Source organism: Gossypium hirsutum, chromosome A08, assembly GCF_007990345.1.
Source record: "Gossypium hirsutum isolate 1008001.06 chromosome A08, Gossypium_hirsutum_v2.1, whole genome shotgun sequence".
Taxonomy (NCBI): domain Eukaryota; kingdom Viridiplantae; phylum Streptophyta; class Magnoliopsida; order Malvales; family Malvaceae; genus Gossypium; species Gossypium hirsutum.
Genome location: NC_053431.1, coordinates 1,616,004 through 1,633,354, shown reverse-complemented (window position 1 = coordinate 1,633,354; position 17,351 = coordinate 1,616,004). Strand labels below are relative to the sequence as shown.

General features: G+C 33.1%; 2 protein-coding genes and 1 non-coding gene across 5 annotated transcripts; 2 read left to right on the top strand and 1 right to left on the bottom strand.

Annotated features, from left to right (window-relative positions):
• Window positions 1-424: 424 nt before the first annotated feature.
• Window positions 425-7,647, top strand: LOC121204853 (origin of replication complex subunit 1B). Of its 2 annotated transcripts, XM_041075547.1 has the most exons (16): window positions 426-1,643; window positions 1,734-1,869; window positions 2,732-2,881; window positions 2,983-3,123; window positions 3,210-3,361; window positions 3,442-3,541; window positions 3,680-3,802; window positions 3,901-4,062; window positions 4,170-4,227; window positions 4,332-4,510; window positions 4,652-4,763; window positions 5,475-5,545; window positions 5,801-5,896; window positions 6,170-6,246; window positions 6,699-6,782; window positions 7,338-7,647. In XM_041075547.1, the coding sequence occupies exons 1-16, from the start codon at window positions 520-522 to the stop codon at window positions 7,399-7,401; spliced, it is 2,829 nt and encodes a 942-aa protein (XP_040931481.1). In that variant the 5' UTR covers window positions 426-519; the 3' UTR covers window positions 7,402-7,647. The 2 variants fall into 2 exon arrangements, with proteins under 2 accessions (XP_040931482.1, XP_040931481.1); XM_041075548.1 differs by lacking the exons at window positions 5,801-5,896; window positions 6,170-6,246; window positions 6,699-6,782; window positions 7,338-7,647 and adding an exon at window positions 5,652-5,729 and having other exon boundaries at window positions 425-1,643.
• LOC121205468 (small nucleolar RNA snoR28) lies at window positions 2,792-2,869 on the top strand. The gene has a single exon (XR_005900545.1). It is a non-coding gene; the product is annotated as a small nucleolar RNA snoR28 (small nucleolar RNA).
• Window positions 7,648-8,437: 790 nt separating the features above from the next.
• Window positions 8,438-12,701, bottom strand: LOC121204854 (polyadenylate-binding protein RBP47B'). Of its 2 annotated transcripts, none has more exons than XM_041075550.1 (8): window positions 12,478-12,701; window positions 10,911-11,394; window positions 10,319-10,395; window positions 10,119-10,249; window positions 9,752-9,848; window positions 9,299-9,457; window positions 8,809-8,900; window positions 8,438-8,715 (listed from the first exon to the last, which is right to left on the bottom strand). In XM_041075550.1, the coding sequence occupies exons 1-8, from the start codon at window positions 12,619-12,621 to the stop codon at window positions 8,625-8,627; spliced, it is 1,275 nt and encodes a 424-aa protein (XP_040931484.1). In that variant the 5' UTR covers window positions 12,622-12,701; the 3' UTR covers window positions 8,438-8,624. The 2 variants fall into 2 exon arrangements, with proteins under 2 accessions (XP_040931484.1, XP_040931483.1); XM_041075549.1 differs by having other exon boundaries at window positions 10,319-10,398; window positions 12,478-12,700.
• Between the last annotated feature and the right edge of the window lie 4,650 nt (window positions 12,702-17,351).

The window sequence follows — 17,351 nt, the reverse complement described above, 5'->3', positions numbered from 1 at the left end:
GTCTCCGAATTGACCCAATTTGACCTAAATTTAACTTGAGAAGTTTTTTGAAATATTTTTATCTACTTATGGGGTAACTCTAAAAACAAGGAAATTTAAAAAAATACTAGCCAAAGAAAGAAAAAACTCTGCTAGTTCAGTATTATTTTATTACCATATGTTTATCTATACACTCAACTAGTCAAAATACAACAAAACTAATTAAAATTTAAAATTTATTGAGAGTATAGATAAATAGATGGTAATAATAATAATAATAATAATAATAATAATAAATTCTAAAAGTAATAATAATATACAACTCAAAACGGAATCTCCAAAGCAAAGCCGACTAGGCAAAATGCACCGTTTCAACGACAAAAAGGGGAATACAAAAATGGGAGGGAAAGACAACGTTTCCCGCCAATTCACTTACCCTCTAAAAACCACCCATCGTCCTCTCCCCATCTGCAGAACCCTGAAAAAAAATCGAAAATCGCCACCAATTTTGTCACCTTCACTAAACAACAATACACAAAAATGCCAACAGAAACTCCTAGAAAGCAATTTCAATCCCCCAAAAAACCCAAGCAATCCCCTAATAATGTCAAATCACAATCATCCACTCCTTCGATTCATCTATCCCCTCAAACCCCACAACTTCCCCTTCGTAGATCTTCACGTCGATCTCTTCAACTTTTCACTTCAAAAACAGTAGATGAAATGCTAGATCTAAGCACGCCTCGAAAAGCTTTGGAAGCTTTGGATGGAATTGGGAAGTGCTCTGGGAATAATCGAAAGGGATCGAGTGTAAGGACGCCGAGAACCCTGAAATGTAAGTTCAATGAGGAGGATAGGGAAATCCCAGAAATGGGTAAAGTGGGTGAAGGGAATGGTGAGGTGTCGCCTGAGGCGTTGGAGAGTAAGAAGAGGAAAAACGGATTGAGCGAGGAGGGGAGTGTAAAGATGGGAAAAAGCCCTAAATGTAAGCTCAACGAAGATCTGGGTAAATTGGGTGAGGGGAATGGTGACGTTGTGTCACCGGAGAAGAGAAAAAAGGGATTGAGAAACGAGGAGAGTGTAAAGACGCGGAAAAGCTTGAGATGTAAGCTCAGTGAGGAGGAAATGGAAATCCCAGATTTGGGTAAATTGGGTGACGCTACGTTTTTTCCGGTGTCACCTCAGGCGTTGGAGAGTAAGAAGAGGAAGAAGGGGGGAGAGAAAAGAGCGGTAACTAGAGCTATGGCGACGAGGAGTTTGAAGAAGGTAAATAAGGAGGAGAAGAAGGGGAGGAAGCGGGTTTATTATAAGAAAGTGGTGTATGATGGGGGTGAGTTTGAGGTGGGAGATGATGTGTACGTGAAGAGAAGGGAGGACGCGAGCTCAGATGATGAGGTTCCTGAAATGGAGGAGTGTAGAGTTTGCTTCAAGGTAGGGAGGGGTGTGATGATCGAGTGTGATGATTGTCTAGGTGGATTTCACTTGAAGTGCTTGACGCCGCCATTGAAAGAGGTTCCTGATGGTGATTGGGTTTGTGGGTTTTGCCAGGCTCGGAAATTAGGCAAAGATGTCGAGTTTCCGAAGCCTCCTGAGGGGAAGAAGCGGGTTAGGACTTTAAGGGAAAAGCTGCTTGCCAGTGATTTATGGGCTGCCCGTATTGAGAGGTTTGTTTACAAACATGTTGCATTTTATCTTTATGGTTATTCATGTCTGTCATAAAAACAGGTTGATTTTTTTTCTGTCGGAGTTTGCAGTTTGTGGAAAGAAGTAGATGGTAGCTATTGGTTCCGTGGACGTTGGTATATTATACCAGAAGAGACTGCAAGTGGGAGACAACCTCATAATTTGAAAAGGGAGCTTTATCGGACAAATGATTTTGCTGACATAGAGGTCATGGATAACATCTGTTTGAATTGTCAATGTTAATTTATTATTAGAGTAGAAATGTTCATCTATGATTGTATATGTGGGAAGGTGTGGATGGTTTGATGTCTTTTGGGAATTTCCTTTTACTTATATGATAGGAAAAATGATCACTACCTTTTTCTTTTGTTCTTGATGAAATTTCTTACTTGAGTATGACTTTAGAGTTGCAGTCGTGTTTCAATCAATATACATGCTTCTTATAATCTTATTTTGGTTACCAATAAGGTTTAGATGTTGTTGCTTCAAAGCAGATAAGAAGCATATGTGTTAATATCCACAAAAAAAAGGTCATCCTCTACTATGTATGGCAATGTTGTATATTCTTAGCTGCCTTAATAGTAAAACTAGAATTTGACAAACCCAAGGAATCAAACTTCCAAAATCAAGTATGAAATTCTGTCCTTATATATGATAGGACCAGTCCAATTTCCAGTTTAGTCACCTTGACACAAGAGCTTAGTTGAGTTAGGTCTATGACTTCTGCTAAAGACTTATTATTCAACCCAGCTCCTAGATTTCTCTCGTACTAAATTGCCTCAACAGATAAGATAGCAGCCATACCAATTAGTTTTGGTCATTCATCAAATAAATTGCCTATGGTTTAAGATTTGAACAGTTCGCTAAATAAGATAGAGGGAAACATAAAATGAAAGCATTGAAGAGGTTTCTCATTGCAGGGTTCTACATCTTAATTAATTCAATGGGATAATCCTCTTCTTAGGCTTCTCTCTAGGATTTTTATTTCCAGCTAACTGAAAACTGAATGATTCTTAAAACCTTGCTAAGGAGTTTGTTAAATTAAAGTTTCTAACATTTGGCACTACAGATGGAATCCATCATTAGGCAGTGTGATGTCATGAGCCCCAAAGAATACGCCAAGGCCAATGATCAAGGGGATGATGTTTTCCTGTGTGAATATGAATATGATATTCAATGGCACAGTTTCAAGCGTCTAGCTGAGATTGATAATGATGAAGTAAGCAGTCAAAAATCTGAATTTTTATTAAAGTGGCTTTTTCTTTACTAAAATGGAGTCAGTATTCTGTTGAAATTAATTCGTATCTTTTCTGTTTGTAGGATGGTGAATGTGCTAATGGTGATGAAGACTGGAATTCTTGCAAGGAAGATGACTCCGATACAGATGAAGATATGGAATATGAAGAGGAAAATGAAAGGAACGCACATGCTAGACCATCCACAACTCATCAATTGGCTGCAGTAGGGATATTTTCTAGTTATGTCATTTTCTTAACTTTGTGTTTGGCAGCTGCCAAGATTCTTAGACAACTATTTGATTGATACAGAACTCTCGGAAGGGCCGTTTCTTTGGTATTCGAAAAGTAGGGACAAAAATGATCCCAGAGCATGTGAGGTGCCACAAGCAGACTGAGCTGGAAAGGGCAAAAGCAACACTTTTGTTGGCAACATTACCAAAGTCGTTACCTTGTAGGAATAAGTATGTGAAACTTGTTAGCTATCTTGTTCTATTTTTACTGTTCTTATTATACATTGAATAGAAAATATGTTATGGTGCAGAGAAATGGAGGAGATAACAACTTTTGTAAAAGGAGCCATATGTGATGATCAGTGCCTTGGGCGTTGCCTTTATATTCATGGTGTTCCTGGAACAGGCAAAGTATAGCTCATGCCTTTGTGCATATAGAATTTTCCCTCTTTTCATTCCAAATTTGCTGATAGGATTTGCTGTTGAAGTTTATTTAAATCAGAGGCTTATTTGGTCTTTTCTTCTTTTTTCCCCCACATGAATTTGCAGACAATGAGTGTATTGGCAGTAATGAGGAACATAAAGTCAGAAGTTGATGCAGGAAGCATAAGACCTTACTGTTTTGTGGAGGTTAATGGTCTAAAGTTGGCTGCACCAGAGAATATTTACACAGTAATATAAAATATACTAACTGTGAAGTTATATGGTTTCACCTTAATACAAATGTTTTGATGGTTGCCTTTTTATATTTAAATGCTATATTCTTATAGGTCATATATGAAGCCTTAACTGGACATAGGGTTAGTTGGAAAAAGGCTCTGCAATTACTGAATGAACGGTTTTCAGATGGAAAGAAAATTGCTAAGGGGGATGACCGACCTTGTATTCTACTTATTGATGAACTCGATCTTCTTGTAACCAGAAACCAATCGGTAATTTGTGCAGCTTATGATACAAGCTAACAGTTCCTTTTCTGTTTATATTAATTTTAATTGAAAAAGGTTGCTGCTTCATAACCATGCATTTCTCTCAATTACAGGTACTATACAACATTCTTGACTGGCCTACTAAGCCTCATTCCAAGTTAATTGTGATAGGTACAGTTTTTCTTATTTCAGCATTTGAAACTATGGCCTATACCAATAACAGTGGTGATGACAAGAATAAAAATTCAATATGAATTGTTGATCTCTGAATTCAGGAATAGCAAATACAATGGATCTTCCAGAGAAGTTACTTCCTCGCATTTCAAGCCGAATGGGTATTCAAAGACTCTGTTTTGGTCCCTACAATTATCAGCAGCTACAGGAAATTATATCAAGTCGTTTGAAAGGAATTGATGCGTTTGAAAAGCAAGCAGTAGAATTTGCTTCAAGAAAGGTTAGTCCCCATATGTTTTCCCATGAAAGTTGGATTGCATTCTTTATTTTCATCTACTAAAATTGATGCCAAAAATATTATTTCCGTTAATCATATTGTACTTGTGTAAGTTTGATGTTAAAGTTTACATGTATATTTCAGGTAGCAGCCATTTCAGGGGATGCACGCCGTGCCCTAGAGATATGCAGGCGTGCAGCAGAAATTGCAGATTATAATATGAAGAATCAAATCTCAAGTGTGAATTCTTCTACAGGTAATAAGCTTTCTAGAAAGATTAGAACTGTAATGTAAAGCCATTGCTGTGGTGTTGGATACTTATTACACATGCATACAAACATGATTATTTTACAGTTAATCATATGAAGAGTCATATAATGGCATATGAAAATAATATTTAATGGTCAAGTACCAGCTTTATTTACAACTATAGGTAAATTCACAGCCTTTGAGGCATCACCTATGATTTTGCTTTGTAATGGTTAGAAGATACATTGTGGACATAGTTATTTTGATAGCACCAGAAAATCTTTGGAGTGTCGAATTTGTTCTTTGTCACTAGGTTATAGAAATGAGAATTATCCCATAGAACTGTGCTGGTAGTGAGAATTGAAACCTTCAGATTTATCTTAGCATGTAAAAATTTATTAGCAAATTTCATTATACTGTTTTCAGATTCTAATATTTATGAAAAGATGATAGTTTATCTTTCTAGACTTACAGAACCATATGTGAACGTTTTATGCAAAATCTATTAGCCTTTAACCATCATGGTGTTTTTACTGCTCAATATTTACATGAATTTTTCTGCCTTATTGGTAGCATACTCCGCTACTCTTTCAGCTGCACAACTTTTGTTCTAGATGAATGACTAAATTTACCCTTAGCTTACATGTCAGTTCATAAGTAGCATTATCACAGCTGTGGATCTGATTAATAAATAAATATATGTTTTGCTATTCTCCAGTGAAAGACGTTGTTACTATGGCTGATGTCGATGCGGCCATTCAGGAAATGTTCCAGGCACCTCATGTCCAAGTAAGTTGGAGTTACTTGTACATCTGCAAATTGCAATTTTAGTTATCTTTTTGTTTCTCGTCCAAAAAATATTTAAAATAGCAAAATCAATAATATAACAACAGAGGTAATGAAAAGCTGTTCAAAAATTTTTCCAAACTCGTCATGGATTTGTATATGTTATAGATAGTGTTTAGAGATTCTAAGTTCTATTCAAGGATACCATCACTGTTTTTATATCATTATGAAATAACTTAAAATCATATTTCTTTGCAGGTAATGAAAAGCTGTTCTAAACTGAGTAAAATCTTCTTAACTGCAATGGTTTATGAGCTCTACAAAACAGGGATGGGGGAAACCACATTTGAAAAGGTCCATGCCTAAAGCTTATTTATCCTGTGATGTTTTTATGTGCTGGTATATTGTAGTTCTATATCTTTACACCTTACTTTGATACTAGAAGCTTCCATTCCTCAAGTATATAGCAAGTATCATTAATTTCAACCCTCCAGCATATCTAACTGTTTGTATATATAGCTAGCTGGTTTAGCATTAATTCTGTTGATCCGCTGTCACTATTCTTAGTTGATCAACGGTTAAGTTCTATTTTTGCAAATTTCTGAAAGAATTTTCTCCATATTGCAGTTGGCAATGACATGTTCATGTCTCTGCACAAGCAATGGAGAAGCATTTCCTGGTTGGGACACACTTCTGAAAGTTGGGTAAGCATCTTCTATTGACTTGTTAAGGCACATAGAGAGATATGGTTTGTATTTTTGTTTATAAAATGGTAGCTTTATATTGTAACATCTGTGACTAGCCTGACAATATTTGTACTTCCATATCTATCTCTGGGATACTTGAGGAAGTATTAAGCATTGATGATGTAAGCCACGGCATTTAAGGTTTTGTTTAGGAAGACTGATGCAACCATTTACGATTCGCTTTAGCAGCCTGTTTCTAACCCTAATAGTTACCATGATTTTGTTTCTCTTGCCACCATTAACAATACAAGCAAGCTTGTTGATGAATTTGGTCGAATACACGTACCAACTGTTTTGCAATAACTAAGATAAAGAATGGCTTAATCTGTGCGCTGAAGTCTTACACACATGCACATATATATATGTATATACACATATATGTATATTTAATCCCTTTTTCTTTATGGCAGCTGCAAACTCGGAGAATGCAGAATTATTCTGTGTGAAGCCGGTGATAGGCACAGGGTGCAGAAGTTGCAGCTCAATTTTCCCAGGTTAGTTCTCTAGCAAACCTTCATGAAAAGGAATTAGACCATGTTCCTGATATCAAATATCATTGAAAAAATTCCAAATTATATCTTTCCTACATTTTGAACCTGCAACTCAACATTATTTGATGGTGGGGTTATTATTTACTTGAGCGTTAAGCCACAGGCGCCACAGGAAGACTGTTAAAACAAATCACTAGTATTTTCTTTTAGACAGTTAGACATGATTGTACTTACAATAGTAAGGATATCTTTCCCACAACCAAATTCATTGGCCATTTTAATGCTCGACCTCGTAGTTCTATAATACGGAAGTGCTTACCTTTAGCCAAAATATCCTGGATGAAGTATTTAAACTGAATATGCATACTGTCATTCTAGCAAGTGGCTTATGGCTTACTAATTTTCATCTCTTGTTGTTCCTCATAAGCTGATGCAATTTCATCCTGTTTCGACAACCGGTTAGCGTATCATTAGTTAGTTTTCGACAATGTTTACAGACATTGCATGACCAAATAACGGCCTGTCATCTAAGCCCAATTTCGTTTTGTTATGTGGCAGTGATGATGTTGCTTTTGCACTGAAAGATAGCAAGGATCTGCCATGGTTGGCCAAGTACTTATGATTCTACAAGCCTGCAATTATATTTCAATTCTTAAACATATAGCTACAGGTTTTGAACCAATTTTCATTATAAGATCCTCCTTATATTTAAATCACAGTCCTTGCAATGTTTTAGCTTATGATCTTTGGAAGAGGAGATTGTTCCAATTTGAGGCATTGTTACTTTTCATTATGAAAAATGCTGATATGAACTGAAACATTTTTCTAATTGTTATTTATATATACATTCTGAAAATGGTTTGGACAATTCTGAGGTTCAAATTTTGGTTTGAATTTGTTTCTTTTAAAAGCTTGATTTAGATAAACTGAAATTTGTTTGAATTGCTTATTTATTTGGTAAAAACTTGGTTTCATTCTTTATTTTGAGTTAAATTTGGTTGATTTGTCATGTAAAAATTATGTGGATTAGTTAACTAGTTGAACTGATTTAGCTTAAACTAAATTATTCTTTATAATGATTTTGATTAAAAATTAATTGATATAATTTAGTTGTAATTGATAATAGGATATTTTAATTGCATTTTGAGCTGAACAAAGGAAACGATATTTTGAGGCGGAATAAGTAAAGAAAATGATATTTTAATAAATTATTCCGAGGTGGGATAGGTTTTTTCTAAATCATCCCGCTTCATGCTCTAGATTCTTATTTTAAAATTTGATATTATTTTTAATTTCAGCATCAGGTTTTTTTTTTCCTTTTTATTATTGTCAAAATCGAGTTAGACCAATCAAATTAAACCAATTTAACCCAAAAAAGATTGAATTGGCATAAAACTAATCCAACCAATGAAAAATCCATTGACTCGAGTAAAAAAAACTGTTTGAATCATTTAAATTAATTTAAATTTTTATTTTTATATTTCTATTATCATTTGCTTATAACTTTTTCCCTTTTTATGATTCTTCTTAAGCCGAAAATGGATGGTACAACCATTACAACATTAAAACGTTTTCTAGAAGAAAAAAACACCAACTTCAATCAACAATAACTTGTGTGCAACCATGCAAAGATTAGCTTATATCTACCAACACTGCAATAATGCTAAACAAAATATAAAATAAAGCTACAATCAAAATTATGTGTCAATAATATTCATTCCTAAGGGCACACTACAATTGTATCACATATCTAAGAAGAAAAACATCAAGCTTTCATTTCCTCTTTTTACCTCGTGGGAAGATTCAACCAACTAAACCCAAGAACAGCAGCGGGAAAGTTGATGGTTAAGCTCGTGGCGTGATAGAGGAAGTTCTCTGCCATAAGGGCCTGCCTAATATGGCACTTCCATGAACAGAGAGGTAGGTAGCATTTAACCTATAGCAATGAAAATCATGGACTTGAAATTAATTATCCAGGAAACAATTTTCACCCACAATTTATTACAGAACTAGGGGTGAGAAACCTTACTTATCGACATCGGGTGTTGCCAACGGATCATATGGTTCCTCCCTTTGTTCTACAGCACCAGCCATAGCTGCCATTTCTTGAGAACCTCCAACCTGTAAAATTCATTGTAAGCAGACTAATGTTTCGTTCAAACTATAGTAACATCTCTAAGTTCGGAATTAGAAAAGTAGATAGCTGAAGAAAGTTCCTAATTCGGATTCAGTATTGGCAAGTCACGTTATATGCTTACAAAGCTTCTCGGTAATGTAAATGGAAAAAGTCTCTTGATTGTCAAAGAAAAAGAAAAAATTTTGAACGATGTCATATCATAAATAAAGCAGTGCTCATTCCTAATGTAATTACCGACATGGACTACTCGGAGAACAATGATTGAAAGTGTAGTAACCTACAATGCAAAATTGTTTCTAAAGATCTAAAGAGATATCACATTTTATGATACAAACAATATATTTTAGATGCAATGCTATGCTGATAGGCCTAGATCACTTGCCTGTTGAGGATATTGTGCATATCCGGCATATGCACCATACGCATAGAGAGAGGGATCCTGGGTAGCCCCGTAAGAGTAAGCATCATAGCCTTGTCCATAACCGTAATAAGCATTCCACTGATTAGGATCTATTTGTGCGCCCCAGCTACCAGGTAGGTCCTAAAATAAGTAATGCCAAATATTGTCAAGCAAAGTAGGTTAACTACCCATAAGAAGATCCAGCACATACATACGTCATACATACATGCATGCATGCATGCATGACAACAATTGAGCTTTTACTACATGAATTTATCCGCTGTCCATTTCATCCTATTTTTAACAAAAAAAAATAACAGCATTTCTTCCATTTTCATTTCAAACCAAAATTTATGTTTTGGGACATGAAAATTTTAAAACCAGTTAGCCATATAACTTGATCGCAGTGTGAATTTGATATATGAGAAACACCACCTGATTTGCTGTTGGGATCCTACCCCAAGTAATTTGGACAACTTGTTGACCAATCATTTGCCCCTGCATCCTCCGTATGGCTTCTTCAGCAGAATTCCTGCAGACAGAAAAAAAAATGTTAAAAACATTAGGCATTAGATCGGATAAAGGGAAGAGGTGATAAGAGGAAAAGAAGGCAGTCGAACATGACTATTTCTACAGCTAACTCATTTATATTCGTCCGCCAAATCTTGTCAAAGGAGAAATAGAACATTGACAGGTCAGCTATATATGAAGTGGAGACCCACCCTTTGAAAACTACCAACTACCAAGTGGAAAACACTTCAAGAAGTCACTAGCGTAATCATTTTTTTCACTTGTTCTTTACCTGTTCGCGAACTGTACATAACCGCATCCTTTGGTGGCAGGAATCTTGACACACACAATTTCTCCTAATGGCAAGAAAAATTGCTTCAATACCTCTTCGGTGACATTTAGATCCAAGTTGCCAACAAAAATCTGCAAAGGAAGGATGGTTAGTCAATAAGAAAGAAATAATCTGAAACAACTTGTGTATGCCTCACTTACAGTGGTATTTGTTTGGTCATTATCTGGTGGAAGCACCGGCATGGTTGTTGCTGTGTATGCAAGAGCTGGATATACAGCTGCTGAAAAACCGTGGATAAATTCATTTTAGAAATTTTCGAGTACAGAAATTCAAGTTCCAGCATAATTAAGTACAGTGTTTGATATTACGTCATGCTCACGTCTCGTCTAAACTAACAAACAAGGAGAATATGAAAAAAAAAATCTTAAATCGCCATGGAACTGGCAAGAAAGCTGCAAGGAGACTCAATTGTAAACAGGTACGATATCAGGGGTGTGATTTACAAGGTGTTTGAAATAATATTACTTCCTTTCTTTACTGCTTCATCAAGCCCACCTTAGAAGAAAAGGAACCAAATACCAATTCTAAAAGTCGATAAGTTTATCAAGTTCTGTCTCTTTTTTGTTATGCAGCTTTGTTTTCAAATGGCAACAAAGGATAGGACATTCAAGCAGAGGGCAGCCACATGAAAGCAATGGATAAAAAATAAGCACATAATTTTGGAGGATGGAAATACATAAATTAATCTGGCTGGGGATTTCTTTAGGTCAAAGTTAATGAAAGGAATAAGACCTTTAGCCACAGCATATTGCTGCTGAAAACCAGTGGTCTTCTTTGGTGTTGCTGCACTAATGCGCATAGCTCTAGTTGAGCAATAGACACCATTCATCTCGGTCATAGCACGGTTTCTCTCAGTCTCATCTGAAAATTTAACAAATCCATATCCCTTTGAGCGTCCGGTATTTGGATCAGTCACAACCTTGGCACCTCTAACAGATGGATAATGAGCTCGAAAGGTCTCTTGCAATAGATAATCTGTAACATCAGGCGCCAAATCTCCTACAAAAATAGAATGATCGGGGCCAGGATCATTATGTCTTTCTCCGGCACCAAATGAAGCCCAATTTAACCTGAACATTTGTTCAGTTCCAGGCATTGGTGTCCCATTGTAAGTCTGCAATATCCTTTCCGCTGCTGCATGAGAAACAAACTCCACAAATCCATAACCCTCGGGCAGTCCAGTGATCTTGTTGCGTATAATTTTTATCGAGACTAACTGCAGAGATTAGGAAACAATGGCTCATTTCAAATGTAACATCAAATAAAACTCTACAACATTTTAGTTAAACAATAAAAGAGTACTTTATCAAGCTTTAGCATATGATAAAATTGAATACTACCCGACCTTTAAATTTACCAAAATATCGTGAATGTTTGCAACCAATGCTTGAAAAATCACCAGAGCTTTCACAAGTTTGATCATTTGCTTGAATCAACAATTGGAATGCACACAAGGGAGGTCTAAACAACTATATATATATATATATACACACGTACAAAATTGCTTTTATACACCATAAACCCTACTCATTTGATAGTAATTTGACAGAATTCGATATAGAACTCGAGTTCTTATAGGATATACTTTCAAGTAATAATTTTTCTATTAAAACTATGTGGAAAAGGATAATTTCAAATAACATGGTAAAACTTAATACTTCACCAACATCAACATCCTTGTTTATATATATCGTATAGATTTATTTAAAAAAAAAAACATAAAAGCTTTGTTACCAGAAATTGCCATCTCCCTTGCCATTTTCAAATTGTTACACATGTTCCGAAACAGGGAACACTAGCACTCCGTTTCAGTAAAACCATTATCCCCATTAGCCTATTGTTTACCATAAAATCATTAAAACAAATAATTCACAAACTTCAGAAATTATATATTTGAAATTATGTATTTATATAAACACAAAAACTATACATATAAATTCAATAAAACGTTTTATGTTCAAGTGAGAAGACTATCCCTAGCGAATTAGGATTTCAAATCAAATTAAGCAACGATGAACACCCAAAATTAAGCAACGAAGTACATTACATAAAAGTTCCCACAACGATGTACAGTATTCAAATCAAATTAAGCAACGATGAACACCCAAAATTAAGCAACGAAGTACATTACATAAAAGTTCCCACAACGATGTACAGTATTCAAATCAAATTAAGCAACGATGAACACCCAAATCTATTCCAATCCCCGAAAGACATAAAACCATAAATATTATGGATAGCATACATAAATTTTATGTATTATATATAAACTAAGAGTGAGAGAGAAAAGTATGGGAACCTCGCCGGTATAAGCAAAGCAAGAGTTGAGGTAGGACTCGTCGACCCAAAACTGGAGGTCTCCTATCCAAAGCGTACGGACTTCCTCTAGCGACGCCGGATGGTGGTGGTGGTGGTGGTGCTGTGGCGCTGCTACGGTTGCCATTCTTTGAAGAAACTCTTCGCTCTTTTACGAAATTTCCACAAATCTCCCCCCAATTCGAATACAAAAATAAATAAATAAAAGCTTTGCGTTTGGACTTGGAACAGAGGTTTTGAAGGGTCAATTCGGGCCCGGTCCAATTAAACTTGAATGGTTATTTTAGGGTAAACTACAGCCAAATGTCACTAAACTATTAATAAGTTACATTTTGGTCATTCAACTTCAAAAAGTTACAAAATGGTTACTGAATTATTCAAAAGTTTTCATTTAAGTCACTGGTTTGTTAAAATCATTGTTGTATGGCCTTCTCTATTCACACGTCTGCATAAATCTAAAGTTCTTCTTCCCATTCTCTTTTGCAATTCATTTTTTTTATGAACCGACTTTGAACATCACAAATCTATGAATCAAAATCCAAACAGTTTTCTTCTCCGGTCACCAACACTAAATGTTAGATTGACTTGGACCTAAGGTATGTTCTTTAACTCGTCGATGGGTACTAATCCACCTTACCAATCGTCAAATCGTTGTTTCCAAATCGCTAGTCGGGCTTAAAAAAAAACTTAACAATCCAATGACTTAAATAAAAAAATGAATAATTTAGGGACTTAAATAGAAACTTTTGAATAGTTCAATAACTATTTTGTAACTTTCTAAAATTGAGTGACCAAAATGTAAACTTAATAATAGTTTAGTGACCTTAGGTATAGTTTACCCTTTACTTTATCGGTTCTGCTCAATTTTAAAAATCAAAATATAATTATTGTGTAATATTTTGGTTTTATTCAAATTAATCTAAAATGAAATCAATCTGAATTTTCTCGGTTCAGATCCATTTTGGATTTTTTTTTAATAATCCGAACTGATTAGATTGTGGAATTGATCGGTACACCGATCTAGAGTAAGGGAAAAAATCGATTAACCCGCTAACTAGTACCAATTGGTTGAAATAAGATAAAAAAATGGTTGGGTCGTTGGTTAAACTAGGTTTTTATTTTTTATATTTTAAATTTTTATGAATAATTTTAATAATTTATTTAATTGAAATCGAACCGACGGTCACACTAAGAACTGGTGGCCTGACTAGTTTGATCACCAATCCGATTTCAAAAGGTATGGTTAAGGTATGATGACATGGCACCCTGAACTTGTGCCACATCATTACTTAGAAATCTTTTTAAAAAATTTAGGTGATGAGGTGGTATAATCTCATAGTATCGTGTCATCAACCATGGACTTAATTCAAGTTTAAGGATCAAATTGAGAAAAGTTGACAAGTTTTGAGACTAATGTGAATAAAAATAATTTAGGGACCAAATTGAAAAAAATGATCAAATCAAGAGCTAAATGTTGCTTTATCCCTTTATTTAATAAGAATTTGTTTTTGCCAATGAGACATTGACAATGTTAATAGAGACCGAGGTTCGGAGACAATTTAGTAGTCAATTTTATGTCTCACCATGTGCATATGTCATGTATGAATTATCCTCCATATATATTTAATTTTATTTTTTAGTACATTATTAATACATGAAAATGTTTTTATAAAAAAAATTTAAAAAATATTTATGATAATCATGTCTATAAAATTTTATTTTTAATTATACATATTTAGTGATAAAAAAAAAGGACATGCAAGTATTATGGGGCTGTTACCCTCTTCCCAAAAGAAATGTCTAATAAGATATGCAACACAAATTTGTTTTTCGATGTTGGATTAATATATCCAAATGTAAGTATGGCAATGGAGCGAGTTAGAGTTGAATGTTGTTAAACTAACCAACGTTCCACATTTGACATGCTCTATTCCACCAACTGTCCCGCTCCATTATGGATGTTTTATTTTGAAATTCACTACCACCTCCCTAGATGTAGGATGCGTCCATCCCCATCTCATCACCTTGATTTACTTCGATTTAATTTTTGCTATGTATCTTTAATATTTTCAATATTTTTAAAGTCAAGTAAATATTTAAAAATAATTCTTCAAAAAATATGTAAGCATAAAATATATGGATTTTTTTTCTATAATACATTATTATATTTTTGCCATTTTAATAGTTATATGTAGACAAGGATAAATTTGTAATTTTATATAATATAGCGAGATGGGATAGAGCAATCAATTACAATAACCGCTCCATACTCACTATGCAAAAAAAAATCCATCTCATCCAGCCCCGCTCCACATCTACTTTAAAAAAAAATTCACTCCATTTAGAGTGGATTGATTTAAAATCAAGCAGACGGTTCAAGTTTTGTCATCACCACTCAAAAGACATGAAATTGTATAATCAATGGTTACTCTGATACCACTTGTCATTGAACCATTGTCCTTTTCTTAGAAGACATGTCTAATAGATAGTTCAGTACACCTACTTATACACATAAGGACCTTTTATTTCTTTTCTGATGTAAGATTAATGCACTCTACCTACTTCTTTAGAGCACTTAGTGTGACACAAGGGCCTTGGCCACTAAAAATTAATAAAATTGTAGCTGAGTCCTTTTAGAAATAACATAATTACAAGCTAATTAATAATTAAAATTACATTTTAACCCCTAAAACATGGTTAAATTTCAGTTTATTTTTTTAATTTATAAAATTTTAAGTTACAATGATAAATTTTAATTTTTAGTCTTCTAAAAATTTATTATTCAAATTTACTCCATATTTTTTTCTCGGTTTGCCTTGTATCTAAGGAATATATTCAAATATCTATCTATCAATTTATACTATACTTGTTCAAAGTTGAGCTACCAGCCCAAGCCCAAATATCTGCTCAAATTTTAGGAAGGTTTTGACAAAAAAATTAGGCCTATTCAAAATATGGACTAAGCTCGAGTTTAAATATTTAAGACCTAAACCCAACTCAAATTCTAAGTTTATAATATATTATATTATCTTATTTATATATTTTTTTAAAATTTATAACACATAAAAATTAGATCTATCGTAATATATAATATTATAATGTTAAACATTAAAAAAATAATTATTGAGATGTCTAAATAAAAATTTTAATAAATGAAAATTGTATAAATTATTAAATATTAAATAAAAAATAATATAAGTTGTAGGCTAATATGTTGAACCAGTTTAAGCTTAGGCAATTATAAAGTATATTAGTATCACGCTTAATCTCGACCCAAACCTATCCCACAAATACATCTAATTTATACTATTTACTATTATTAAGAGTTTGACTACAACGACGATACACGTCAGTAAAGTCCCAACTCAGTTATGAAATTACAAAAAAGCTCATTCATTTTACAAAGAAACAAATATTATTTTGATAGTATTTATGTCTTTTTTATATTTTGATAAATGTAGAAAAATATATACATATTATGAGAATCATGAGATATGAACCCAAATCATCATACTTTTTTAGGTTAAACATTTCATAAGTACTTCTCAAAAATTTTGAAATTTAGTTTATCTACTTTTCAAATTTCAAAATCTAGGTCCATTTATTAACATTGTTAAATTTAGGTTCATTACAACGCTATTTTTTTAATTACCTGGCTATCGAGGTGAGTTTTTTCTTTTTAAAATTCAAGATGTCACACTAACAAATTTAACAAATAATAATCATGTTAACAGTTAGACCTAAATTTTAAAATCTGAGAAGTAAAAATACTAGATTCCTAAAAATAAAAGCATCGGAACTAAATTCCAAAATTTTGAAAAGTACATGACTTATGGCAGATTTTAACCTAATATTTCTCATCTCGAGTTTATCATTTCAATTAAAATCACATTTGATTTTAATTATAGTTTCATGTCAAAATTTAAAAGATATGTTATATAATTTTTTTCTCCCAATTTATAAGTGTGTCATAATATAATAGTCATAAAAATCGAATCAAGTTCAAAGTAAAATATTAGGGTTTTTTTTCCTTTTTCCAACACATGCAAATAATTTTGCAATTTCATTAAAAGAAAATATATATTTTTTTATTTCTCAAGATATTTACCGGAGTAAGTCCAATAACTAGTCTTCTACATTTTGTAGGCTCATTAAGAGAGTAAATATTGACCACTAATTTTAAAGTTGCTTTATATCTACTGATTAAGATAAGAAAAATCTTTACTATTTCACTTGACTCCTCTGATTAAAGAAAAGAGTTGTGATATAATTAAAGTTACAACTCAAAGTATACCTTCACATTCAATTTGTGGACAACTTTTATGATTCATGGACCCAACCTATAATAAGCTATTGTTTCAATTAATATTAATATTTGGTCAACCTTATTTTTTCAATCCCATAAATAGAATTTAAAAATTATTGTGTGTAACATATAATTATTTAAATTCTTTTATTAGGATAATTATTTAATTCACAGATGATGAAGTTTTCTAACTCAACATTATGATTAAGACAAACAAATATCAATACATACAAAATAAAATAAATAAATATAAATGAGGGATGTGATAGTCTATTAATTTCGTTTTTGTATCAAATAATTATTTTTGTTATTATATCTATGCCTACTTAATATCACCTAAAATTTTATTTTTTTATCGTGTATTAAATATTTTTTCCTTAAATTTATCAAATATTAAAAAAATAAAGAAAATAAAAATAAAAAAGTAATTTTAAAAAATAATTTTAAGGAACCCTTAAATCCCATAAATAATGTATTGTTTTTATTTGAGATAATGCCCCCTACGCAAGGGAATTAATAATTTTCCAATAATTTATTTTATTAAATAATAA